The sequence below is a fragment of the Aquarana catesbeiana genome, linkage group LG10, assembly GCF_042186555.1.
Source record: "Aquarana catesbeiana isolate 2022-GZ linkage group LG10, ASM4218655v1, whole genome shotgun sequence".
Lineage (NCBI taxonomy): Eukaryota > Metazoa > Chordata > Amphibia > Anura > Ranidae > Aquarana > Aquarana catesbeiana.
Genome location: NC_133333.1, coordinates 171862357 through 171884664, shown reverse-complemented (window position 1 = coordinate 171884664; position 22308 = coordinate 171862357). Strand labels below are relative to the sequence as shown.

Here is a 22308-nt window from a genome sequence, read left to right as displayed (position 1 = left end):
TACTGTGTCGGTGTGTGTGGGTGTAGTGCGCTGAAAAGAGTACTGCATACACTATTTTCAGTATAGAAGGCTGTCCATTGCTTTGCACCGTGTGGCTGGCAGTTGAACATTTGACTATGTGAGGAGGATCAGGGCTGCTCTGTGCAAAACTACTGCACAGAGCAGGTAAATATAAACCTGTTTATTTAAAATTGGCCTTTACAATAACTTTAAAGCTATCCAGCAGCTGGGCCAAAGTCAGAAATCTTACTTGGGGTACCTTTTTAAATTCTTGCATTGCCTTTCCTCTGAGCACACACAGCAGTCCATAAAAGGCCAGTAGGAGTGTTCCTCCTGAAGCCTGAGCTGTGTAACTTTCTCTGCGCTTGCTGTGTCACCAATCGCTTTCAAGCTTGCTAGTGGGTTTTAAAGTTCACCTCTGTGAAATTCCATTGTTCCTTTGGTATCAGACATCATATTTCTGCGCAGGGCTGGTCCCAAGCCTTGAATTTGCCATTTAAAGCTGTAAAATGCAGCTGTATGCTGTGCTTTCTGTCATTGTTGTGCAAAAAACATCTTAATTCGGTGTGTAATATGTCCCCTGTCAGTTTCTGATGTCAAACCTTTGACACCATGTTGTAAAGAAAATGTCTGAAGCCAAATACATGTGGAAGGGAAAAAAACAGGCTTTTTACTACTACTATATAGCCCAGGAATCCTAAACTGGCAGCTTTTGTATTACAGATTACGTTTAAATTGGCATAGATGTTTATTGCTGATTAGGTCTAATGTAGCATTAAAGTGGTTCTAAAGGCACAACATTTTACCTTTAAAGCATCTCCTACATTAAGGTAAAAAATGTCCCTGATGTTGCGTCTCCCCATTATACTTGCCACTCTCTCGATCCAGTGCTCTGCAGTGCTGCTGGTCTCTCTTTACAGGACTCGTGAGAGCAGCGGGAGCCATTGGCTCCTGCTGCTAATCAAATCCTGTGATGAGGTAGCAGGGGAAGGGCTGAGCCACGCTCTGTGCCTCTGTAGACGCACACAACCTGACTCGGGAGCGAGCCCACAGGTGTGCCCCCATAGATAGCGGCTTCCTATGGCGGTGCAGTGAGAATAGGAGCCTAGAACACCGGCAGGGGACCACAGAAGATGAGATTCTGGGCTACTATGTGCAATACAACTTTCACAGAGCAATTTAGTATAACCTCATTTTAGAAAAAGAAATTGTCTAAGCTGCTTTTGGAGGGTAAGAGCATTTCTGTTTTGACACAGGGCCTTCCAGCAGTTGTTGACCTAACATGTGGGTCCTGCTTAAAGCCACTCTCTTCCAAGCTCTGCCTATACAAATCCCACACTCCATTCTTCAAGCGAGTGCAGGCCCTCTTCACCCATTTTGTTTGGGCCCACAAAAAACCCCGCCTGCAGCGAACTCTATTGTCACTGCCCAAACAAAATGGTGGACTGGCATTGCCAGACATCAGACGATATTATCAAGCTACTCACCTGAGTCGAGTACTAGACTGGAGACGGAATACGACAACTAAACTCTGGGTGCAAATAGAAAAAGCTCAAACTCTCATACCTTTTTGAAGTGTGCGCTTTGGTGTTATAATTCCCATCCGCTGATATCGACCACACTACGACACAGCACGCAAGTCGTCATGCAAACTTCCCTCACCTAGGACGATTCACCACTGTACCCGATTTCTAGGACAACCTTCTGGAAAGCGGCGCAATTGCACCATTTGCACCACTTCTTACAATCCATTCCCGATCCTCAGAACTTTTTCCGCCAATTGACGACCTTTGATGACTACTGCTCTGGGACTGGGCCGCTTTCTCCGCCACTCTCCAAAATGTACTCCCTGCTTAACATGCCCCCCACGCAACCCCACCTACCCTTTTTAGGTGGGAGACGGACCTTAACCACAAATTTTCAGTGACGCAAAAACAACACATCAGCTGTGCCATCAAATCCTCTTTGTGCACCAAAATACAGGAGACAAATTAAATATTATCCAGATGGTACTTCACTCTGTCTAGGCTACACAAGTGCTTCCCTGCTGCTTCGAACCGCTGTTGGCGCTGCGGGGGAGAAGAGGGTTCATTACTACACATCTTCTGGTCCTGCCCAAGCTTGAAGAATTTCTGGGGAGAGGTTCGCCGTATAACACAGAAATTTAGAGAGTACGACATCCCAAACAATGCAGCATTCTTTCTACTGCATCTTTCAAAAATCCCGACTAAACTCTACAAAAATTCCTTAGTACGACAAATGCTAAATGTCGCTAAGGCTTGTATACCTCTTTACTGGCAACAGCAGAGTCCACCGACCACCGCGTGTTGGCTGCGAAAGGTGGAGGATGTGAACAAGATGGAGGACTCAGTCCTTACCACGCAACGTAACCGTGAGAAATACTCAAAAATCTGGTGTCTCTGGAACATATTCATTTACTCTGATGAGGGGACAACCCTCTTGGGGGTCATAGTTTGTCTGTAGACAACGATATAGTTTTGGAACCCTAGTTACTTCATTACCTATGCCCATGCCCTGGCTTGTGTCTTTTGTTTTGCATGTAATGATGGGATCTTGCCCTTTGTTTGTGTTCAATAAAAATTTCTTTTTGAAAAAAAAAAGTACAGCCACTCCACAGCCCATTGCTCCAGTAAGCGAGGAGGTGGCAGAGCAGAGAGTGACTGAGTCTCACCAGCTCTCTGCTCGGGGAGCTGTGAGAACCAAGCAATCGGCAGCATTTGGACCGATACTGCATCCACTTAAGTATGATTCTTTAAAGAAAAAACACTTTTTAAATGGCAAAATTGGTCTCCGCCCCTTTGAAAATACTTGAATCTTGGTAATATCTTGCAGTGTTATTGGATGCTGTTTTTAGTTTTTTACAGAGGAACCAGATTTTCTGTAATCTAATTGTCTTGAATTTAAATTTACTGATCCCTAATTGTATGTCCTTATTTTACAGGATGCCAGGAAAGCATGTGCAGATGCCACTCTGGCTCAGGTAAACATTTCACCATGCTTTACATTACTCTTATAACAAAGGTAGTGTAAAAAAGCATTCGTTTTGGTATATTCAACGGTTTTGTTTTTCTTTTATTCTAGATCACAGCCAATATTGATCCAGTAGGTCGAATTCAGATGCGCACTAGACGTACCCTGAGGGGACACCTTGCTAAAATCTATGCTATGCACTGGGGCACAGATTCCAGGTGAGTGCGGCTATAGAATTTCTGTACCTGCATGTGACAACAGCCATTGTTGAAGCATACTTTTCAAAACTAGCTGTTGGCTGTCGTCTTACAAATTTCTGGGGTTCCATACCTACTTATACAGGCATGCAAATAGGTCAAGAACAGATAATGCACAAATCAAGAGGCACTTGGTGATACTAAAGTGTAAATTGTACCTAAGGTGTAAAGATTTGCCTGACGTGCTTCCCCTGTTTGAACATTCTTCTTTCCTGCTACTTCAGCCAGTCCCCCAGCTGTATCCACATTCAAAAGGTGTCTCCTATCCTCTGAAGGATTCTATGGAGATGCCCTTGAAAGGGGGGCTCCCAGCCAAGACTAGTGCTGAAAGGATGTGTCCATTCAAACGCACAGCTCATGCAAGCTGACAGGGTGTTGGCCCTTGTGCTGTTCCCTTTTGACCTGAGTGAATACACCCTCTTGCCCAAAAGGAAGTTGAAGGTGCTCTGAGGGTCCTGGGATTGATGGAGGTGAAACGGTAACAAGTGTTTGTGCACACATACTTGGATAACAAAGGGTCAGGTTGTCATGTAGGAATTCACACTTTTTCAGGTTTGTTTTTCCTGGTTTAGGGATACAGGCAACCACCTCCCAGGCCAATGCCAGATCTGAGCACTGTCACCTGAGCAGGATGAAGTTGCCCCTATGTAAGCTCCATGTTGGTGTTTACACAAGGTTTGGGGATTGAGATGTAATAAAATGGTTGGGAAAGTACTTTTACTGAGTGTGGTGTTAAAGTTGGGAAACACTACTCTGACAGTGGTGATGTCAGACACAGAACCCCTAATCTAAATACTTTTATATGTGGGACTCAAGTGAACAATTTGCACAGTTGCATGCATATTTGCTCTAAAGTATGTATACTCTAACACACTTGCATATACACATGCATGCTCTCGTACTCAGTAATTCTCACCTACATGAATGTACATGCATTCATACATGCTCAGAATTAAGCAATGCCTTTGTCCTCCTGGAAGTAGGCAAAGCAAGCAGCAGAGTTCACTCTAAGCTTTGCTGTCATCCTGCCACAGCTTTTGCGTTTTGAACGCCCTGCAAAATCCCAAAAATGTTTTTCAACCTTGGCTGGGGAATTATTTTTAAATAGTTTGCTTGTCAATATTCTAGTATGTAGCAAGTTGTAGGCACTAGAAAAGTTAGCAGCATGTTTTCTTTAAGCAGCACATATTCTGCACATCTACCATTTTGTGGCAATATGGCTTTCAGATATTTCATTCACAATACTTTTCTTAATTTCCAAAGAACAGCAGGTCAAAATATAGGGTTGGCAGTCTAACGAAACCGCATCAGTACCACTCAAGTGTTTTTCAGTCTTGCCTCCACCAGTTTTTATCCTTTGAAGGCTGATTAAAATTTTTGTGTATGACACAGGCATTCTTTGCACAATTGTTCTGAGTATCAGTGGAAACTAAATTCCTATATTTTCGGTCATTTTTGTTTAGTGATCAGATCACAGAACAAGTAATTCCTTATGGCTTATAATGGCAACAACTTGCTCCTGTTGGAACTATGCTGCACTTGTGATGAGTCACTACTGGGAGTGTTACGTGTAGCTTCACCATCGGGAGCCAGACATTTGATCTGATTAGTGATCAGCTGCTCCATGTTTTATAATCATTGGCATTAAAATCCCCCCCCCCCCCTTTTTTTTTTTTTATTCCCCCACAAAGTGGTGTTCAACTGATGTTTTCCTAACTTCTTGTTTTCTCTACAGGCTGCTAGTTAGTGCCTCCCAGGATGGCAAGCTTATCATCTGGGACAGCTATACCACAAACAAGGTGAGTGATACAACATGAACTCTGGTTTACAATAGAAACACAGTGATAACGGTTTAAGGCTGAGTTACACAGATGTTCAGGTTATGATCTCTTGGTAATTGTTTAGCGAAGTTTGAAGTAAATGATGCTCCCGTTTTTAGTTCAGTGTCCAATTTGAGAATTTTATGGGATTAAAAGCTTGCAATGAGAGCGATCGGGAGGCTGCCATTGCTGACCTAAACTTGCTAATGACTTGGCTGTCTATAGCCCCAGTACTCTGTAACCAAGAACAAGCAGGTAGCCAGTCAAATAAGAAAGTATTTGCTTACTCAAATTTGGAAGCCTTTAAACTGGCATAGCAACCAAATAAAATGACACCAGAGGGAGCCTATTCAACATCTTTGTACAAGTTTACCCAGCATTTCAGTGGTGTGAACCAGCTCAGAAGAGCAATAATGTTTGGCAGGTTACAGCAACCAATGTTTCAGTCTAATGAATGCAAATCGGTGGAAAATTAAATTAATTGGGAATTGCCTTAGTGAGCCAGCCTAAATGGTTAAAAAAAGTAATGTGACTAGCATTTTTATAACCAGCCTGTTTGGATTCACCCCTTCCCGCCTAAGGGTAAAACAAATGTTAATGCCTAAGCAAAATTTGCAACTTTGACATGTTGGTAAAACTGTACATGTCATCAAAACTACTTTGCATCCAGGTGGAATATACCTTTTTTTTTTCAGGACAAATTGGGCTTTCATTTGGTGGTATATTGTAATGGAGATCTCGCGATTTAAAAAAAAAAAAAAAATCAGAACTGGCATAGAATTTTAAAAAATCTTTTTTTTTTTTTTTTTTAAACTTTACCTGTGTTTCTTGCTACTATCATAACCTACCACCAAAAAACAACCCAAACTAAATTCTCCTGCTACAGTCCAGAAACAATAGTGCACATTTTGATTTTTTATCCTACTTAGAACAGACACGGATACGAATTTAAAAAAATGCTTTGTGTGTCTATGGACCTACAGAACAGGCTCGGAAGCGAGCCCACAGAAGTGCCCTCATAGCAAGTGGTTTGCTATGGTGGACACTTGGCAGGGGAAAAGGAGCCCAGAGCCAGTGGCAGTGTAATTGTCAATTATTGGCAGTGTTAAGGTCAGTGTCTTAGGTATGAACATTTTATATTTAGTTTCTTAAGGTAGGACCGGAAAAAAAATATATATACTATTTCATGAGTAGGAGAATTTATTTTGCAGGGTTTTTTTGGTGGTGGTGAATCAAAGTAACTTAAAAAATATAAGGCTAAATCTTTTTAACCTGTTAGTCATTTTGATATTTCTCTCATACATGTAAAAAAAGTAGTTCTGTAATCGACAATTCAAGTAGAAACAATCTTTCAAAAAATAGTTGAAAACCTATTTTAAAACCATTCTAAACAAGGTAAATCAACAGTAATGATGACATAGAACCAATGTTCCTCCAGCTGTGAGTCTCCTCATCGTAGCGATTTGTAGGTGAAGTAAAGGGTACAGGAGGCAATAACCATCATTCTGGTGAAAATAGGTTGGCCTGGCCTCCTATCGTGGTTCCAAATAGGTTAAATAAGTACCCATTCGTCTGGGATGTGACAGATTAGGACAGGGGGAGGGGCCTGACGGCGGCGCTGCGGAGTTGGACAGAGGTTTGAACCACGATGGCGGCGGGTGCAGCACGGGGTGAGAGCCTGTGGCTGACCCAGTAAATGTCCACCTCTGATCTGCGGGAGGAGACGCTCAGGAAGAGGCGGCCGGAGTTCGAGGATAGTGGCTGCAACATCGGATTGGTGCGAAGTGAGCGCACTTGGAGCGTCCTGTGGAGCGTCCAGCCCACCGCCGAGCCTTCCATGCACCCGGCGCCCTGGTCCTGCTCTCAGCTCGGGAACTCCCCACGACAGCCTGCATTCTTTCTTGGAGGACTCACAGAAGCACCATTACCATAGATCCCCACCATTTGAGACGCTCTAAGGCATCCTAAGCCCCGAAGCGATTGAAGCCCTAAAGTGACTCTTGGAAATGTGTATCAAGAGCTCCCTGGTGATCGGGATCTGCGCCTCCCTCGGAAGTCCCCTTTGAAAGCAGCGGCAGGCTCAAGGTAGGATCAGCGGACGCTGATACCTATTATACGGATGGTATAGCTGTATAGCCTGTGTACAATTTCTGAGCAAATAATATATTGTGGTGCGGTCCCGTATTATTACCTACCCAAATCTGCCGATTGGATGCTGATAAGACTCGGTTGGCCGAAAGTGAAGGGTTTGAATTAAGGAATATTTGCCAAGGAGGACATTGAGTGCAGGGGTGCAGCATCAAACTGTGCCTGAATCTCGGGGCGAAAAGTTTATTAAGTGTTCGCTGTGGAGAGCATTTCCCCATTTCTGGCTTTTAATGTTTCTTGAAGGCTTGGCATTAAATAGTTAACAGAGGGACTAAACAGCTTATAGCCTGTTGGTTATTATAATTTACTTAAGAGGTGCCCTGAGAATATAACCAAAAAGCAACTATACACGCAAAGAAAAATCTAGCGTTTAGCTGGAAAAGTCTAGCGTGGGGGACGCAAAGAGGGGCAACAGGTGCTAGGAGCAACTGAGAGCCAGACGCAGAGCCGGGAGGAGTGGATCATGAGAGGTCGCTCAAAGCGGCGGAACCCAAAAAACCCAGAGAGTCTAAATTCAAGCTCGATTCAAAAATACCTTAAAGAAGCACACTTGAAAAGCCCGGTAATGGATAACAGACAACAAGGGGCAAAGGAGAAGAAGAGCTAGCCAAGAATAAAGGGGCTCAAGGGGGGGGCCCCAGAGGGGGGGGGGTCACCCCCTGATGGGGATCCGGACCCTAGTACGGAGGAAGAGCTGGTCATGGACTCTCAGCTAAAATAGAGATGCAGGATATGTTGGGTAAATTAGAAAACTCAATAAAATCTGAGATCCTCAATGTAAGGTCTGACATGGGTCACCTGTTGAAACGGGTGGAAGTGATGGAGGGAGCGCAAGAAATTAGTCTTAAAAACCCAAATAAAAAAGCTTCAGTTAGACCAACGTGAGATGCTGTACAAGCTGGAAGAACAGGAGAATCAAAATTGGCGGCAAAATTTAAGGATCAGATCTTTACCTGAACACCAAGATGAAAGAAATTTTTAACCCCCTCTTGGGCAGAAGTCTTGAGGAGAAATTGATCGGGTTCATAGGATAAGAAAACCCCCAAGTGTGAGAGAAGACATCCCCAGGGATATTATTAAGTTTCATCAATACGAGGACAAGGCGAGGATCTGGAGCAAACTGGGAGGAACTCAACCGGAGAAATTTAGCAATATGGAAATTCAAATATTCTCCGATCTTTCAGCTGGGACTTTGTCTAGGAGAGGCCAACTGAAACCCCTATTGGAGACACTGAGGGGGGCAAATTTAAAGTGTAGTTGGGGTTTCCCAGGATCCTTAAACGTTATGAAGGAGGGTAGAAACTATAGACTGAAACATCTAGAGGACTTACAGGACTTTTGTAGGAATTTAGACATTACAGTTCCAATTATCTCAAGTGGGGCGTTTATTTAAATAAAGGTTGGATTAGGAGCTTGGGAGAAGTATAAAAATGCCTAAAAAGGGTTAATTAGATTCGTTTTTGAGAGGGGTTATAGAGGTCACCAGGAGTGCCGAGACTGGGGCTTTGAGGGGCGTCTTGGCGATGTTGGAAGAGAGAGTCTGTGGGCTGGGGAGGAGGGAAGGGGTTGGGGGGGACTGTGGAGGGGGAAAAGAATTAGGACCTCCGTGTTCATTTCCGCCCTCCCCCCCCCCCCATTAAGGGGGGGGTGGACCTCGGCAGCTGCCGCTGCAGTCTCACCCCACTCTATGAAAGAACGCAGGTTGAGATGAGGACGATCTCGAGACTGCGTTCCGGAGGTCAGGTATTGGCTGGTGGGTGTGGGGGGGGGGGGTGGGAGGATGGGGGAGGGGAAAGGGGAGGCAATGGTTGGGGGAGAGGGAGGAGGGGGGGTGACCCCATCCCGCAGAGGTACTTCAAGGGGAATGAAAATGGTTTGACCATGCGTTGAGAACGAGGCCTGTTTTTGGAATACCTAGTGTGATGGAATTTAACTGTTTGACTTATAATGTAAAAGGGCTCAATTCTCCTAGTAAGAGGCACAAAGTGCTCAGAAGTACAGGAGTACAGTGCAGATGTGGTTTTCTTGCAGGAGACCCATCTGGCCATCGAATTGGGCACTAAATTGTACGCTAGAAATTTTCCGAGCTGGAGCTACTGTGATTCACCTATTAAACGGGCGAAGGAAGTGGCAATCGGGTTTTCTAAACGGATCAATTATGTTTTGATAGAAAGGAAAACAGATCCTGAGGGCCGTTTCCTTTTTTTGAAGGTAAGGCTGGGTGAAAGGATTTTGACCTTGGCCATGTTTTATTGTCCGAATAGAAACCCAATCAAATTTCTCTCTCAGATCCTTAATAAGTTGATGGAGTTTGAGGGGGAAGTGATATTAGCGGGCGATTTTAATTTCTGTTTAAATCCAGTCTTGGATAATACGTCTAATGCACAGGGAGTAAGTAAAAACCTCTTAAACAATACAAGGCGTAAACTACACAATTGTCAAATGATAGACGCATGGAGGGCGCAACATGCGAAGTCTAGGGATTACACCTTCTTCTCTCCTGTGCACGGGACTTATTCAAGATTGGATTATTTGATGGTGGATCACAGTCTGTTGGAGTCAGTGAGGGATACAAAGATTGGAATAACGCTATCAGATCATGCCCCTGTCATGATGAAAGTGAGCATAAAGGGGCTCCAAAAGCCCCCGTACACATGGCGCCTCAATGAAAACTTAATTAGTGATGACAAGGTTGCCGAAAAACAGGAAATTGACTCGTTCTTCAAGACCAAGACCAATGATACTGGAGAGACTTCAGGAACAGTCCTGTGGGAGACCTTTAAGGCATATATAAGGGGGGGTTTGATTTCTATTGGGGCCGGTGTGAAAAAGCGTAAAAAGGAAGGAGAATCTTACGTCAAATCTATAAACTTCAACAAGCCCATAAAGCCAGTAAAGGGAATCATAAACCCCTTTTGCAGCAATTAATAATTAAAAGAGAAGAACTCAAAGATTTAATGGAGACCGAATCAAATAGGACTACGAATAAATATTTAAAAGAGAGATTTCGGTGGGGAAATAAAGTGGGCAAACATTTGGCATCAATTCTGAAGAAAAAAGGGATATAAATCTCATTGATAAAATTCAAAATAAAAAAGGTGAATGCAGGCACACATCCAATGAAATGGGTGAAGAATTCCGGCAGTACTTCTCAGCCCTTTATTCTGTCAGAGCGAAAATAGCTGCTGGGAAAGTGAGGAAAAGATGAGTGATTTTCTAAAAAAACAAGGAGCTACCTAGTCTATCAGAATTAGATACTTTAGAATTAGATAGACCTATAACCGAAGAACTACTCTGCCTAGCTTTGAAATCATCTCCGGGTAAAAGTCCCGGACCAGATGGTTTTACATCTTATTTTTACAAAAAATGTAAAGACTCATTGGTCCCGGGGCTCTGTCAGGTGTGGAATGGGCTGGGGACGCATGGGGAATTTTGCGAGGGAACATTAACAGCATCGGTGACTTTAATACTAAAAGAAGGCAAAGACCGCACGCTATGTTTCAGGTATAGGCCGATTGCCCTCTTAAACGCAGATACTAAACTTTATGCCATGGTATTGGCGTCACGGCTAAAGGAAAAAAAATGTCCTACTTGGTCCATCCGGACCAGGTGGGCTTTATTCCAGGGAGAGAGGGGAGGGATAATGGGGTGCGGTCTCTCCTTATTTCGGAGGCTATTAAAATTGGCGAATCCCCAGGTCTATTTCTGTCAATAACTGCTGAGAAGGCATTTGACAGAGTAGACTGGGGATTTATGATTAAAATGCTGGAAGTCATGGGAGTCGGCCCTATTATGCTGAAATGGATTAAAGTTTTGTACAATCATCCCGCAGCTTTGGTTAAACTAAACAGTATACCCTCAGCTCAGTTCACAATGGAGAACGGGACTAGACAGGGCTGCCCGTTGTCTCCTCTATTTGTCTTGACATTAGAGCCGTTATTGGCCTAGATCCGTAAGAAATCTGATATTAGTGGCTGTATGGTGGGTAAAGAGGAGCACAAATTGGCATTCGCCGATGATGTGCTGTTCTTTATCACTAAACCAAGGATCCCGAACTTACTGTCCACCCTGAAGAAGTATGGAGAGCTTTCAAACTACAAAATCAACATCAGTAAATCGAAAGCCCTAAATATTAACATAGACAGGAAGTCGCTAGACTTAGGAAGGCGTTCCATTTCCCTTGGAGGGAAAATATCAAATATTTAGGGGTAAAATTAGCCAATTCACTCAAGAAGATCTTTTTGTTAAATTTTATTCCATTACTTGATAAAATTAAACTTGAAATAAAAAGAATGTCGTTTCGCCCGATCTCTTGGATTGGGAGAAGAAACACAGTAAAAAATGGTTTTAGCACCAAAAATTTTTTACAAAATGCAGATGCTCCCAATCCCACTGGCACCAACCTACTTTAGAACACTAATGGGATTAATAAGTAAATTTGTATGGAATAATAAGAAACCACGGATAGCTTACACGGTGTTGAGCAGGGAGAAAGCACACGGGTTGGCTATCCCCAGACTTAAAAAAAATACTATAATGCAATAGTTTTGTCACGGGCAATAGATTGGGTAAAGGGGGGGTATTAAAAGATGGGTTAATTTGGAAATGGGTTTAAGTAATGCATGTTTAAATCACTTGATTTGGAATCCTCCTCATTATAGGAACCTTGGTCCTACACATCACACATTTAAAATTTGAGACCAGATTCCCTCTAAAAATAAATGGGAGTACAATTCACCATTCATTTATTTAAAAGACAATGAGTTTTTTTCCCCCTGGGATGGAGGCATTGGGTGGAAACTGGATAAAAAATAGGGAAGCACAATTAAGACATCACAAAGAGAGGCAAAATTATCACTTTTCAGGAACTAGCTTCACACACGGACTTATTGAAAGTAAATGGGTGGCGGTACGGTCAGCTCTCACATTTTGTCAAGTCTTCCTGGGCCTATAAGGGACGAAAAAACTCTAGGCTGATAGAGAAGCTATTTTTAAGAGCAATGCCAAGGAGGAATATTTCAGCACTGTATAAAATTTTGTTGAGTGGAGTAGGGCTGGAAGCACCGCCATTCATTAAAAAGTGGTAAATTGAATTGGGATCAGTCTGTAGCAAAAGCTCGGTAGAAAACATATTAGGGGCAACACATAGCTCGGCAGTAGATATGAAAATGATAGAGGCTAATTATAAGTGTCTGGCTAGGTGGTATGCTACACCTGATAAAATCAGTAGATTCCAACCGGACAAATCCTCAAACTGTTGGAGAGGATGTAGGGCACTGGGAACGATGGCACATCTCTGGGATTGCCCAATCATTAAAAGATACTGGCAGGGAGTAATTCAGCTGATTGAGGAGATTGCGGGCAAAGCTATCCTGGAAGACCCATGGGTCTGTTTGTTCCTTGGGGGTCAGAGGGCTTAAACAGAGGGTACAAATGCTCTATAATTCCTGTGCTTTGGAATTCAGCGAAAAGCCTAATTCCAAAAAAATGGCAGGAGGTAGAAGGACCTAGGATCCAGGAATGGATAACAAGAGTTAATTAAACTTTTAGCTTAGACAAGACTGAAGCAGCAGACTCATCATTAGGGGAAGGTGAGGTTAACGAATCTAAATGGGTCAAGTGGGAAGCCTTTAAAAAAAAAATCAGAGATTCACCGAAATAATGATGTGTTAAGTTATAAGATTATTAGATGGAGTGTACCTGAGGCATGGGAGGGGGGAATATGGGGGTGGGTTTTGGGGGTTTTGGAATGTTAACGGTTTATAAAGTCGATGTCTGTAACTTTTGTATATTTATTTTTTTTTTTACCAATATAATAAAGACTTAAAAAAAAAAAGTACCCATTGAAGAAGTAAAAGTAAAAAACAAAGAAGGGGGGAACTTTTATCAGGCCATGCGGGATAAAAAAGCATAGCGCAGGTAAAAGGTGGGAAATTAGAAAAGAAATTGCCCATATTGTTAACTGGTGAGGAGGGCCTCAGGACTCTCGTCAATAGATATATAGCTGACCTATTAATACCCATGTCTTGCCATATTTCACGTGTCTATGGAGGGTACAGGTGAGCTTATTAACCATAATCCAGTTAAGCTTGCGTTTGACGTATTCAAGATGTACCATAGGCTGCTTTCAATGTTTCGCTATCTTTATCCTGGTTGCTAAAGTCATATACAAAATCAACCGCGAGTTCTTTGGGACCTCAGTGGTTAATTTTTGGAATAAAGCTAATTCAGGAGATATGTACCCCCTGTTACTGAACGGATGAGTGAAAATTCTGATCCAAAACCTGAGTACTTTGGGGCATTGCCACCAAATGTGGCACGTGGTGCCAAGTTGGCCACAGTGCCTAAAACAGTTGGCTGAGTAAATGGATAACATGTCTCGCTTTAAAATTCCAAATGCCTGTGGAAAGGTGACAAACTGCGGTACCTGAAAATCTCCTTAAGCATTGAGATATAGAATTATTTCTCTTGCTCTGACATTAGCAGAAATACCTTGTGTGTGTTGCGATCACAGGGGGCAGGTCACTTTAACGTTTGTTTTTTAAACTTTAAGGCACAGTTTACACTGCCGAAACTTGAGCTCCAACTTGAGTCACGTGACACCCCATGTTAATCAATGAGAGCTGTCTTAATTGGCACTACTGGAATGGTTCTTGTACTACATCAAGGCGACTTCTATCCGACCATAGACTTTAATGGAAGTCGCCTCCAAGTCAGATCCCCCTCTATATTGATGTGATTTTGAGCCGACATTACTGGGAGATTACCTGGCATTCCCTGAAAGTTGCACTCGTATCGCTAGCAAATTGCCAGGAAGTCTCACCGTAAGGCTGCCTTCACACTGGAGTGGGCGTTGACGGTAAAATGCTGCTATTTTTAGCGGAGTTTTTGCAGAGGTTTTCGGCCGCTAGCGGGGCGCGTTTAACCCCCGCTAGCGGGCGAAAAAGGGTTAAAACGACCCACAAAGCACTGCTGCAGCAGTGCTTTGCCGCCGATTTGGTGGTGCTGCCCATCCATTTCAGTGGGGAGGAGCGGTGTATACAGCGATCCTTCACTGCTCCAAAAATGCTGCTTGCAGCGCATCGCCTCAGTGTGGCTTTCACACTGAGAATGCAGGGGAGCCGTTTTACAGTCGCCATTTTTAGCCCAAAAGCGTCTGAAAAACGTTGCGTGACTTTCAGGTCGTGGCAACGTGAACCAAGCCTAAACTGTTCTTTTAAGCCGGGTACACACAGCCCGCTGGGTTGCACAAAAAAACTGACTGCTCTGGTCGGAGCAGCTGTACTAACCATGTGAGGTTAGTCCAGTGATCTCCCCAGCTGAGCTGTTGTGTTCTGACAGGGGGGTCGCCCCCCACCAGAACGCTCCTATAACCGCAATCTGCCATTGGCTGAGAGTGCTGATCAGGAGTCGGTCGCTCCTCGGGCCGACTGTCAGCTGTGTTTTTTTTTTTTTTTTTTTTTTTTTTTTTTTTTTTTTTTACGTCACGTTGTCTCCTGACATTTGGCCTGTGTGTACAGGGCTTTAATTTTATTCTATCAACTTTTTTTGCCATCAGAAGGGATAAACAACCTTAGTTGTGATGGCATGGGGCATGACAGTTCCTCTTTACGGAGGAATCTAGGGTCTGCTGGACCCCATATCTCTCCTCTGGCCTCCAAAGCATCTAATCAAACTGAGATTGCTGGTAATGGGTTGTTGGTAATCAGGCTGAAACCAGAAAAGGCTAAATTCTTTTCACTTCCGGTTTCTGACATCAAGCAGTGGGAGGAACAACCTCAATTTTTCTCACTGTGTCTGGGGAAACTTATGCCACCACTTTCATCCTTGCCAGGCTCCCTGATGAGATGGAAGCACCTGGTAAAGGGGAGGACTCCCTTCCACTGCCTGTATACCTGCTCGGATCACTTTTACCTAAAAGAATCGCTAGCTAAAAAGAACAATACCAAAGATCATGTGACTGTAACTGCAGTCATGATCCTGGTAAAACCACTTTAAACCGAGACGGTTTATGCACAGCCTAAGGACGGGAAGTGCCTAACTTTTTTTTTTTTTTTTTTGGTTGCTAATTTGGACAGTTTTCCTTTTTATAATAGGGACAGGATTAAAGTGTTTCTAAAGCCTTATGGATAACTCCTGTCACCATTATCCCCCATGCGCATCTCCCACAGCTCAAGTGTAGTGAAGGGTGCCAAGGATATTGTAGCCCAGAAGTAATGTCGGCTGGGTTTGGTTTCGGCACACCTGCAGAATGCAGATAAAGATTAATAGTCACGACATCTAGGCCTGGCACTAATATTTTATATTGATTATTGTACAATGAATACTCCACATGAAGTGCTAATGACAGAATTATATTATGCAAAGAGGGCGTGCCTCTTTAGGAGTGGGCAGAGCTAGCCAGGGATTAGGAAAGACCTGCAGAGTTCTGCTCAATCATACTACTGCCCGCTGTTCTCTTGAATGATGAAGCTGTCAAAATCGCAGAGCAAACTACTCTGGGGCAGTGGGTGGACCAGACACTCTAATGAAAATGCCTCCAGTGGAGTTTTTAAATGTGAAGTCCATACATCTGCATACTTTGTTTGAGAAATTATGAAATGGATGCTGATGTCATGTGTAGCTTTCTGACAGGATTCAAGGCAGCCTGGCTTTAATCCGTTCTTCCTGCAGCACAGCTCCTGTGATTAATGGCTGATGGATACAGGAAGCAAAGGGCGCTGTAAAGTAAACCTTTTATTATGTAAACTCTGGTGTTAAAGGTTAAAAGTATGCTTTGTCTCCTGTGGGAACAAAGTTCATATACCTGAGTTACACAGATTAAGAAAAGCATTGCCTGTTCTGCAAGGACTAGACTGCCCATCTTTGAGACAAATCCTTGTTCATTAGGATGTGGATTAAATGTTCTGTAAAGTGCTTTTCAGCAGTGTTGGTTCACAATCTATAGACTGATAAAGAGCTTGCTGCAGAAAATTGTTCCTGCTGTAATCTGAAGCCTGTACTACAGCAGCTCTAATGTGGTATTTCTAGATGAGCAACTTTTCTCTCCTTCCTGGCATCGGTGATTGGGTTACTTGATGTAACAGAGTTCCTGACCTCCTTTACTTGTGGTTTGCAGCTTCTTCCTGCATCATTCGACACATTCAAGCCTTTAAGAGCCGTCTTGGGCTTGAAGTACTTGGCTCGAATTTCATGTTTGCAGTCCTTCTATAGGACCATTAAGGTTATGGTGAGGACCGTGAGGTGGCCCAAAAAAAAGTCCTCCTGAAAAAGCTGAACAGCAATGATTTGAAAAAAAAAAATCTGAAGGTTTTTGCAAGTCATAAAAGGATTTATTCATTTTAATCACCTCAGCTCAGGAAGCATTGTTTGCTATTTAAGCACTGCGCTATAATTGCGTGGTCAAAATTTCATTTCATAATCTTTTTCACACAAATCGCTTTCTTTTTGGTATTTGATCACAACTGGGTTTTAATTTCTCGTTTTAATAAAAAAAATTTGGGCTTTAAAACCTATCCATTAAAAAAAATCAAATGTATTCTACTACATGTCTTTGGAAAAACATAATCCCAATTTGTGTATATTAATTGCTTTGCATGAACGTTATAGCGTCTACCAACTATGGTGTATATACTGGAATTTTTTTTTTTTAAATACTACTAATGCCGGTAATCAGCGACTTATAATTAGAGGTCGACCGATATAGGTTTTTCTCTGGCCGATGCCAATATTTAGAAATCACGGCGGCCGATGTGATGCCGATTTTTTTTTCTTTTTTTTTTTTTTTTTTGGGTGGCCCATATGTTAGATTTTATGAGATGAAGGGAAAAAAAAATCAACCTAACAGTTAGACCCCTTTCACAATGGGGTGTTTTTCAGGGGCTTTTGGGCTAAAAAAAGCGCCTGTAAAGTGCCTGCAAAACGCCTCCCCTGCAGTCTGTGTGAAAGCCCGAGTGCTTTCACACTGAGGCGATGTGCTGGCAGGATGTTAAAAAAAAAAAAAAAAAAAAAAAAAGTCCTACAAGCAGCATCTTTGGGGTGGTGTATACCGATCTTTCACCACTCCTGCCCATTGAAATGAATGGACACCGCTGCCGAAGCACCTGCAAAGCACTTTGGCAGCGGCGCTACACAGGCACATTTGACCCCTTCATCGGCCGATAGCTGGGTTATAAGCGCCCTGCTAGCGGGCGAATAGTGACGCTAAAATAGCGGTAAAGCGCCGCTAAAACTAGCAGCGTTTACCGTCAATGCCTGCCCGCTCCAGTGTGGGAGCAGCCTTAAGTAATAAGTGATACAGAAAATGTCTTACATTTAAACATTTATTAAACAAAACAAATCTCCAATCAGTTCATGTATAATTTTAGATTAAAAAAATTATCTTAAAGCGGAGCGCCGCCGAAAAAATTTTTTTTTAAAGTCAGCAGCTACAAATACTGCAGCTGCTGACTTTTAAAACATGGACACTTACCTGTCCAGGGCGCCCGCGATGTCGGCACCCGAGGCCGAAGCGTCTCTCCGTCCTCGGGTGCTGCCGCCTCCATCTTCGGTAAGGGAATCAGGAAGTGAAGCCGTGCGGCTTCACTTCCCGGTTCCCTACTGCACATGCGCGAGTCGCGCCGCGCAATACGAATGCTCCCTGCTGCCTCTGGGACCCGTGTGTTTCCCAGCAGGCAGCGGGGAGGGAGCAGGAAGTGGCGTAAATAACCGCAGATTCTGTGGCTATCTACGCCGGAAGTGGGTACAGATACCTGTAATATACAGGTATCTGTACCCCCCTCCCCCCTGAAAGGTGCCAACTGTGTCACCGGAGGGGGGGAGGAATCTGATGAGTGGAAGTTCCACTTTTGGGTGGAACTCCACTTTAAATATTAAATTCACAAAAACAGGTAATCAGAAATTTGGATGAAAAAAACTGGACTAACTTTACTGTTTAGTTTTTTTTAAATTCATTAAAGTGTATTTTTTCCAAAAACATTGCGTTAGAAAGACCGCTGCGCAAATACTGTGTGACATAAAATATTGCAACGACTGCTATTTTATTCCCTAGGGTCTCTGCTAAATATATGTTTAGGATTTCTAAGTGATTTTGTAGCAGAAAATACAGGATTTTTACTTGTAAGCAATAAGTGTCAGAAAAGATTTAAATGGTTAAACTGAGAACTTCTACACACAGAGTTCAGTCCATTGATAAGTATAAACATTGTATCTCTTTGCTTCTTTTCTCAGACTTGGCAGGCTGCCCAGATAGGCAACTTGCATTGACTTCTGTTACAGAAGTTATTTGCAAGTTGCACTGAAGTTTTAAATCGGCCTTTTTTATCAGCACAATCGGCCGATTAATTAAATTCCAAAAATCGGCCGATATATCGGTCGACCTCTACTTATAATATGACTACGATTGTGCAGTCGGCAATCTGACACTAAGGGCTAGTTTACGCTTGCTTCAAAACATGCCTTCGGACACACTTTGTTAAAGCTCTCTGAACGCCAGTCGAAGCTCCTATCACTAAATAAAATGGTTAGCATTCAGTCCTGTTTACACCTTGCTTTTGCCTTGGTCCTTCGGTGGAGCTTTGATGAGGCTTTGGGACTTCAATGGGGCTTCAAGCGAGCTTTGCCCATAGACTTCTATGGAGGCTTTCAAGACGCTTTGAAGCACCACTAAAGCTACACGGGGTGTAATTTTTGAAGCAAAGCAAGGTGTAAACAGGACCATAAGCAAACATTTTCTTTAGTGACATGAGCTTTGACTATCGTTCAGAGAGCTTTAACAAAGCCTGTCCGAAGCCTCGTTTTGAAGCAAGTGAAAATTAGCCGTTAATGTGTGTTGAAGCTGAAGCAAGTGTAAATGAGCCCTAACTGTCGTTGACCGTGATAAGTGTCAACACTAAACACCGTCACGGTACTAATGACACTGGTTGGGAAGGGGGTAAATGTTTGCTTAAAGTGGTTGTAAACCTGTCATGAAATCTGAACAAAGCATTACATACCTGTGTGTTTTCTTTTCTCTCCCCAAAGCTCTAAGGGCTAGTTTACACTCTCTTCAAAACATGGCTTTGGGCATGCTTTGTTAAAGCTCTCTGAACGCCAGTCAAAGCTCCTGACATTAAATAAAATGGTTAGTTTACAGTCTTGTTTACACCTGCTTTTGCGTGGGGCTTCAAACAAGCTTTTCACAAAGTGTGACAGCGCTGAAAGCTGAAAATTGGTCTGGGCAGGAAGGATGTAAACGTGCCCAGTAGGCAAGTGGTTAAAGAGCATCTAAACAAATTTGACAAATGTATTAATAAAATATGTTCCAGGCCTCCGCTTTGCTAGCTAGTAAAGGGGCCTATTAAAGCTTTTAATTGAAGCCAAATATGAGTCTGCCTTGTTCAGTAATACTTTAACCTTTGAAAACACAGGCAGTGGGACATGCTTATAGCCATAAAGAGTAGACTTGGAGGCAAGATGTTGGCAATATGGATGAAGACCAATGGACGGCTGTATTGGAAGCAGTACAAGCCGTCTCCATCTCTCCTTCTCAGAAATTGACAGTTTTACATATTACACTGGGTCTACTGTACCACCCAAAAATTATATTCCTGGAGTAGAACTGGATGTTGTCCTAGGTGCTTCAGCACTGTTTTGATAGTGGTCTAGCATTTTTCCTCTGGCACAAGATTTGGTCATTACCCTCAGATGCTAAAGTGGCAATATTGAGCATCATATCTGAGGACATTATACCACCGTCCTCCAAGCTATTGCTGACTCATCTATATTTCCAAGCCTATAACCTTATAGCACAGATGTGGTTGTCTTCCAGCCCTTCTACCATAGAGCTGCTGTTAACGCTGTATTTTAGAGAGAAAATTTGACTTATCAGCATAGGGGCTGTGCAAAAAATGTTCACAAAGTATGGTCTCCCTGGTTATCCTCCTCCATCCCTTCTATAATTAGTCAGCTTACCTGCCATATGTGCTACCACACTTGTCTCTGCAGACACTGGATATCAACCCATATTGATTGTAAATATTTATCACTTTACGTGCCCTCTAGGGGGCCATCTTGTAATGTCACTCGAAGCTTTACTCTATTGTGTATTCTTGCTCTGGTTACTATAAGGTGTGCTATTTGGGAGTGTCGATGATCATGCACACTTCTGATATGTGCAAGAGTCAATACATCTAACGCTGCCCTGGCTGTGTGTTTTGGTTTTTTCTTTTTGTTTTTTTTGTTTTTTTTCCTTTGCTCGCTATTATGTAAACCATGTTTTACAAAAAAAAATGCAATAAATATTAGCTGATTCTATGTGTGTGTGTGTGTGTGTGTGTGTATGTGTGTGTGTATATATATCTCTCCACCCTGATGAACCAAATGCTAAAAGTGGGTGAAACACCAACAGCCAAAATCTCGGCTGTATGTACTTAGAGGAGCTTCGAGCTGTATAAAAATAATGTATTTATTATGTCAACAGCTGCAAATACTGTAATAATAATTATAAGGACACTTGCCTGTCCAGGGATCCTGCGATGTTGTCACCCTGAGTCGATTCTTTAATTGGCTTGGGATGCGAGTGCTCGCATTGTAAGTAAGGGAAATGGGTAGTAAAGCCTTCAGGCTTCACAGCTGGTTTCCTACTGTGTATGCACGAGTTGCGCTGCGCTTTCTGAAAGGCCCTGCCGTCTTCTAGGATCTGTGTGTGTCCCAGAAGACAGCAGGGGAAGGAGGAAGGGCTGGAAATATGATTGGCGATCTTACCCAGAAGATCTTTCCTTTTTGGGTGGAGCTCTTTTTTTATCTTTTTATATCTTATTACATGTACACAGGGTAGTTTCTAGGCATTTGAGTTTAGAAGCATTTTTTGGAAAGCAAAAAAATGCCTTTAGGACGGATGTTTAGAGGCATTTGAAACGCCAAATGCCTGTAAGGTACACTGCTGCTGCTAAACGGACGTTCAGAGGCTGTTGGATGCTTTTTTCAGCTGCCCCTGAACTCATCCAATGTTTTCTTATGTGTACATGTACACAGGTTCGTTTACTGTCGTTTTTAGGCAGTTGAGTTTATAGGCCAGACGCCAAAGTTTCTGATGCTAAACGTGGTAACCTGCGTTTAGCCGCGTTTTTGTTTATAGGAGTTTTTCGTTTTTGGGCATTTAAAAAAAAAAAAAAATATATTTTTTTTTAAAACTCTTCTAAACGCAAACGTGGCAAAAAGGACGTTTTAAACATGGGTTACTATCTGTCAAGTTAAATCGTTCAGGAGAGGTTGTAAAAACGTTCCGTGTACATGAGGTCTAACAGCTTGTTAATGTGGTAACTCGCGTTTGGCTGCTTTTCGTTTACAGGTGTTTTTAATGGAGATACGTTTTTGACTATTTGAAGAAAAAATTTTTTGCATGTAAACATGGCAAAATTGACGTTTTTAAATGTTTACTATCTGTCAAGTTAGATCGTTCAAGGGAGGTTTTAAAACGTCCCGTGTACATGAAGCCTTAGGGTTTGAGCTGTTCCTAATGACCATTTGTGTACCTTTTATAAACTGAATCTGCTGTGTAGTCTTTGGCCTATTTCTCAGTAATTTCACAAGGCTGCATGATGGCTTTTCACATAGCTTTTTTTCATTAAAAAGCAATCCTTAAAGTGGTGGTAAACCCCAAAACAAGCCACACTGTATCAGTAGATAAACACGGTGCGGCTTGGGGCGAACCCGCACAAGTGCCCCCATAACAAGCTGCTTACTATGGGGGCACTCGGAGTAGGAAGAGTCAAAAGTGCCAGCGGGGGGACCTCAGAACAGGAGGTTCAGGGCTGCTCTATGCAATACCATTGCACGGAACAGGTAACTATAACATGTTTGTTGTTTTAGGAAGTAAAAGCCTTTTACAACTGCTTTTAAGCTCCAATCCTAGAACTGTGCTTAGGGAAGCATATTGGAAAAATTGCTGCTGTAGCCTGAAGGATGCAATTTCTAAGGCTACATGTACACTTGGCCATCATTTACTGCAGCCATGGGAAAAGGCGATTTTGGCGTGGTTTTGCCACGTTAGGCAGTTTCCTGTGGCTGGTGATCAAAACATTCCTATCCTGAACGCGATCCTTCTGCATTCG

The 22308-nt window shown here is 42.8% G+C and overlaps 1 protein-coding gene across 4 annotated transcripts in view; it reads left to right on the top strand.

Annotated features, from left to right (window-relative positions):
* GNB1 (G protein subunit beta 1) overlaps window positions 1–22308 on the top strand; it is a 131401-nt gene that overhangs the window by 73988 nt on the left and 35105 nt on the right. For all 4 annotated transcript variants that reach the window (XM_073602970.1, XM_073602973.1, XM_073602974.1 and 1 more), the window contains exons 3-5: window positions 2963–3001; window positions 3103–3209; window positions 4984–5047. In XM_073602970.1, coding sequence (XP_073459071.1) covers window positions 2963–3001; window positions 3103–3209; window positions 4984–5047 — 210 coding nt within the window. The remainder of the gene's footprint in view (window positions 1–2962; window positions 3002–3102; window positions 3210–4983; window positions 5048–22308) is intronic.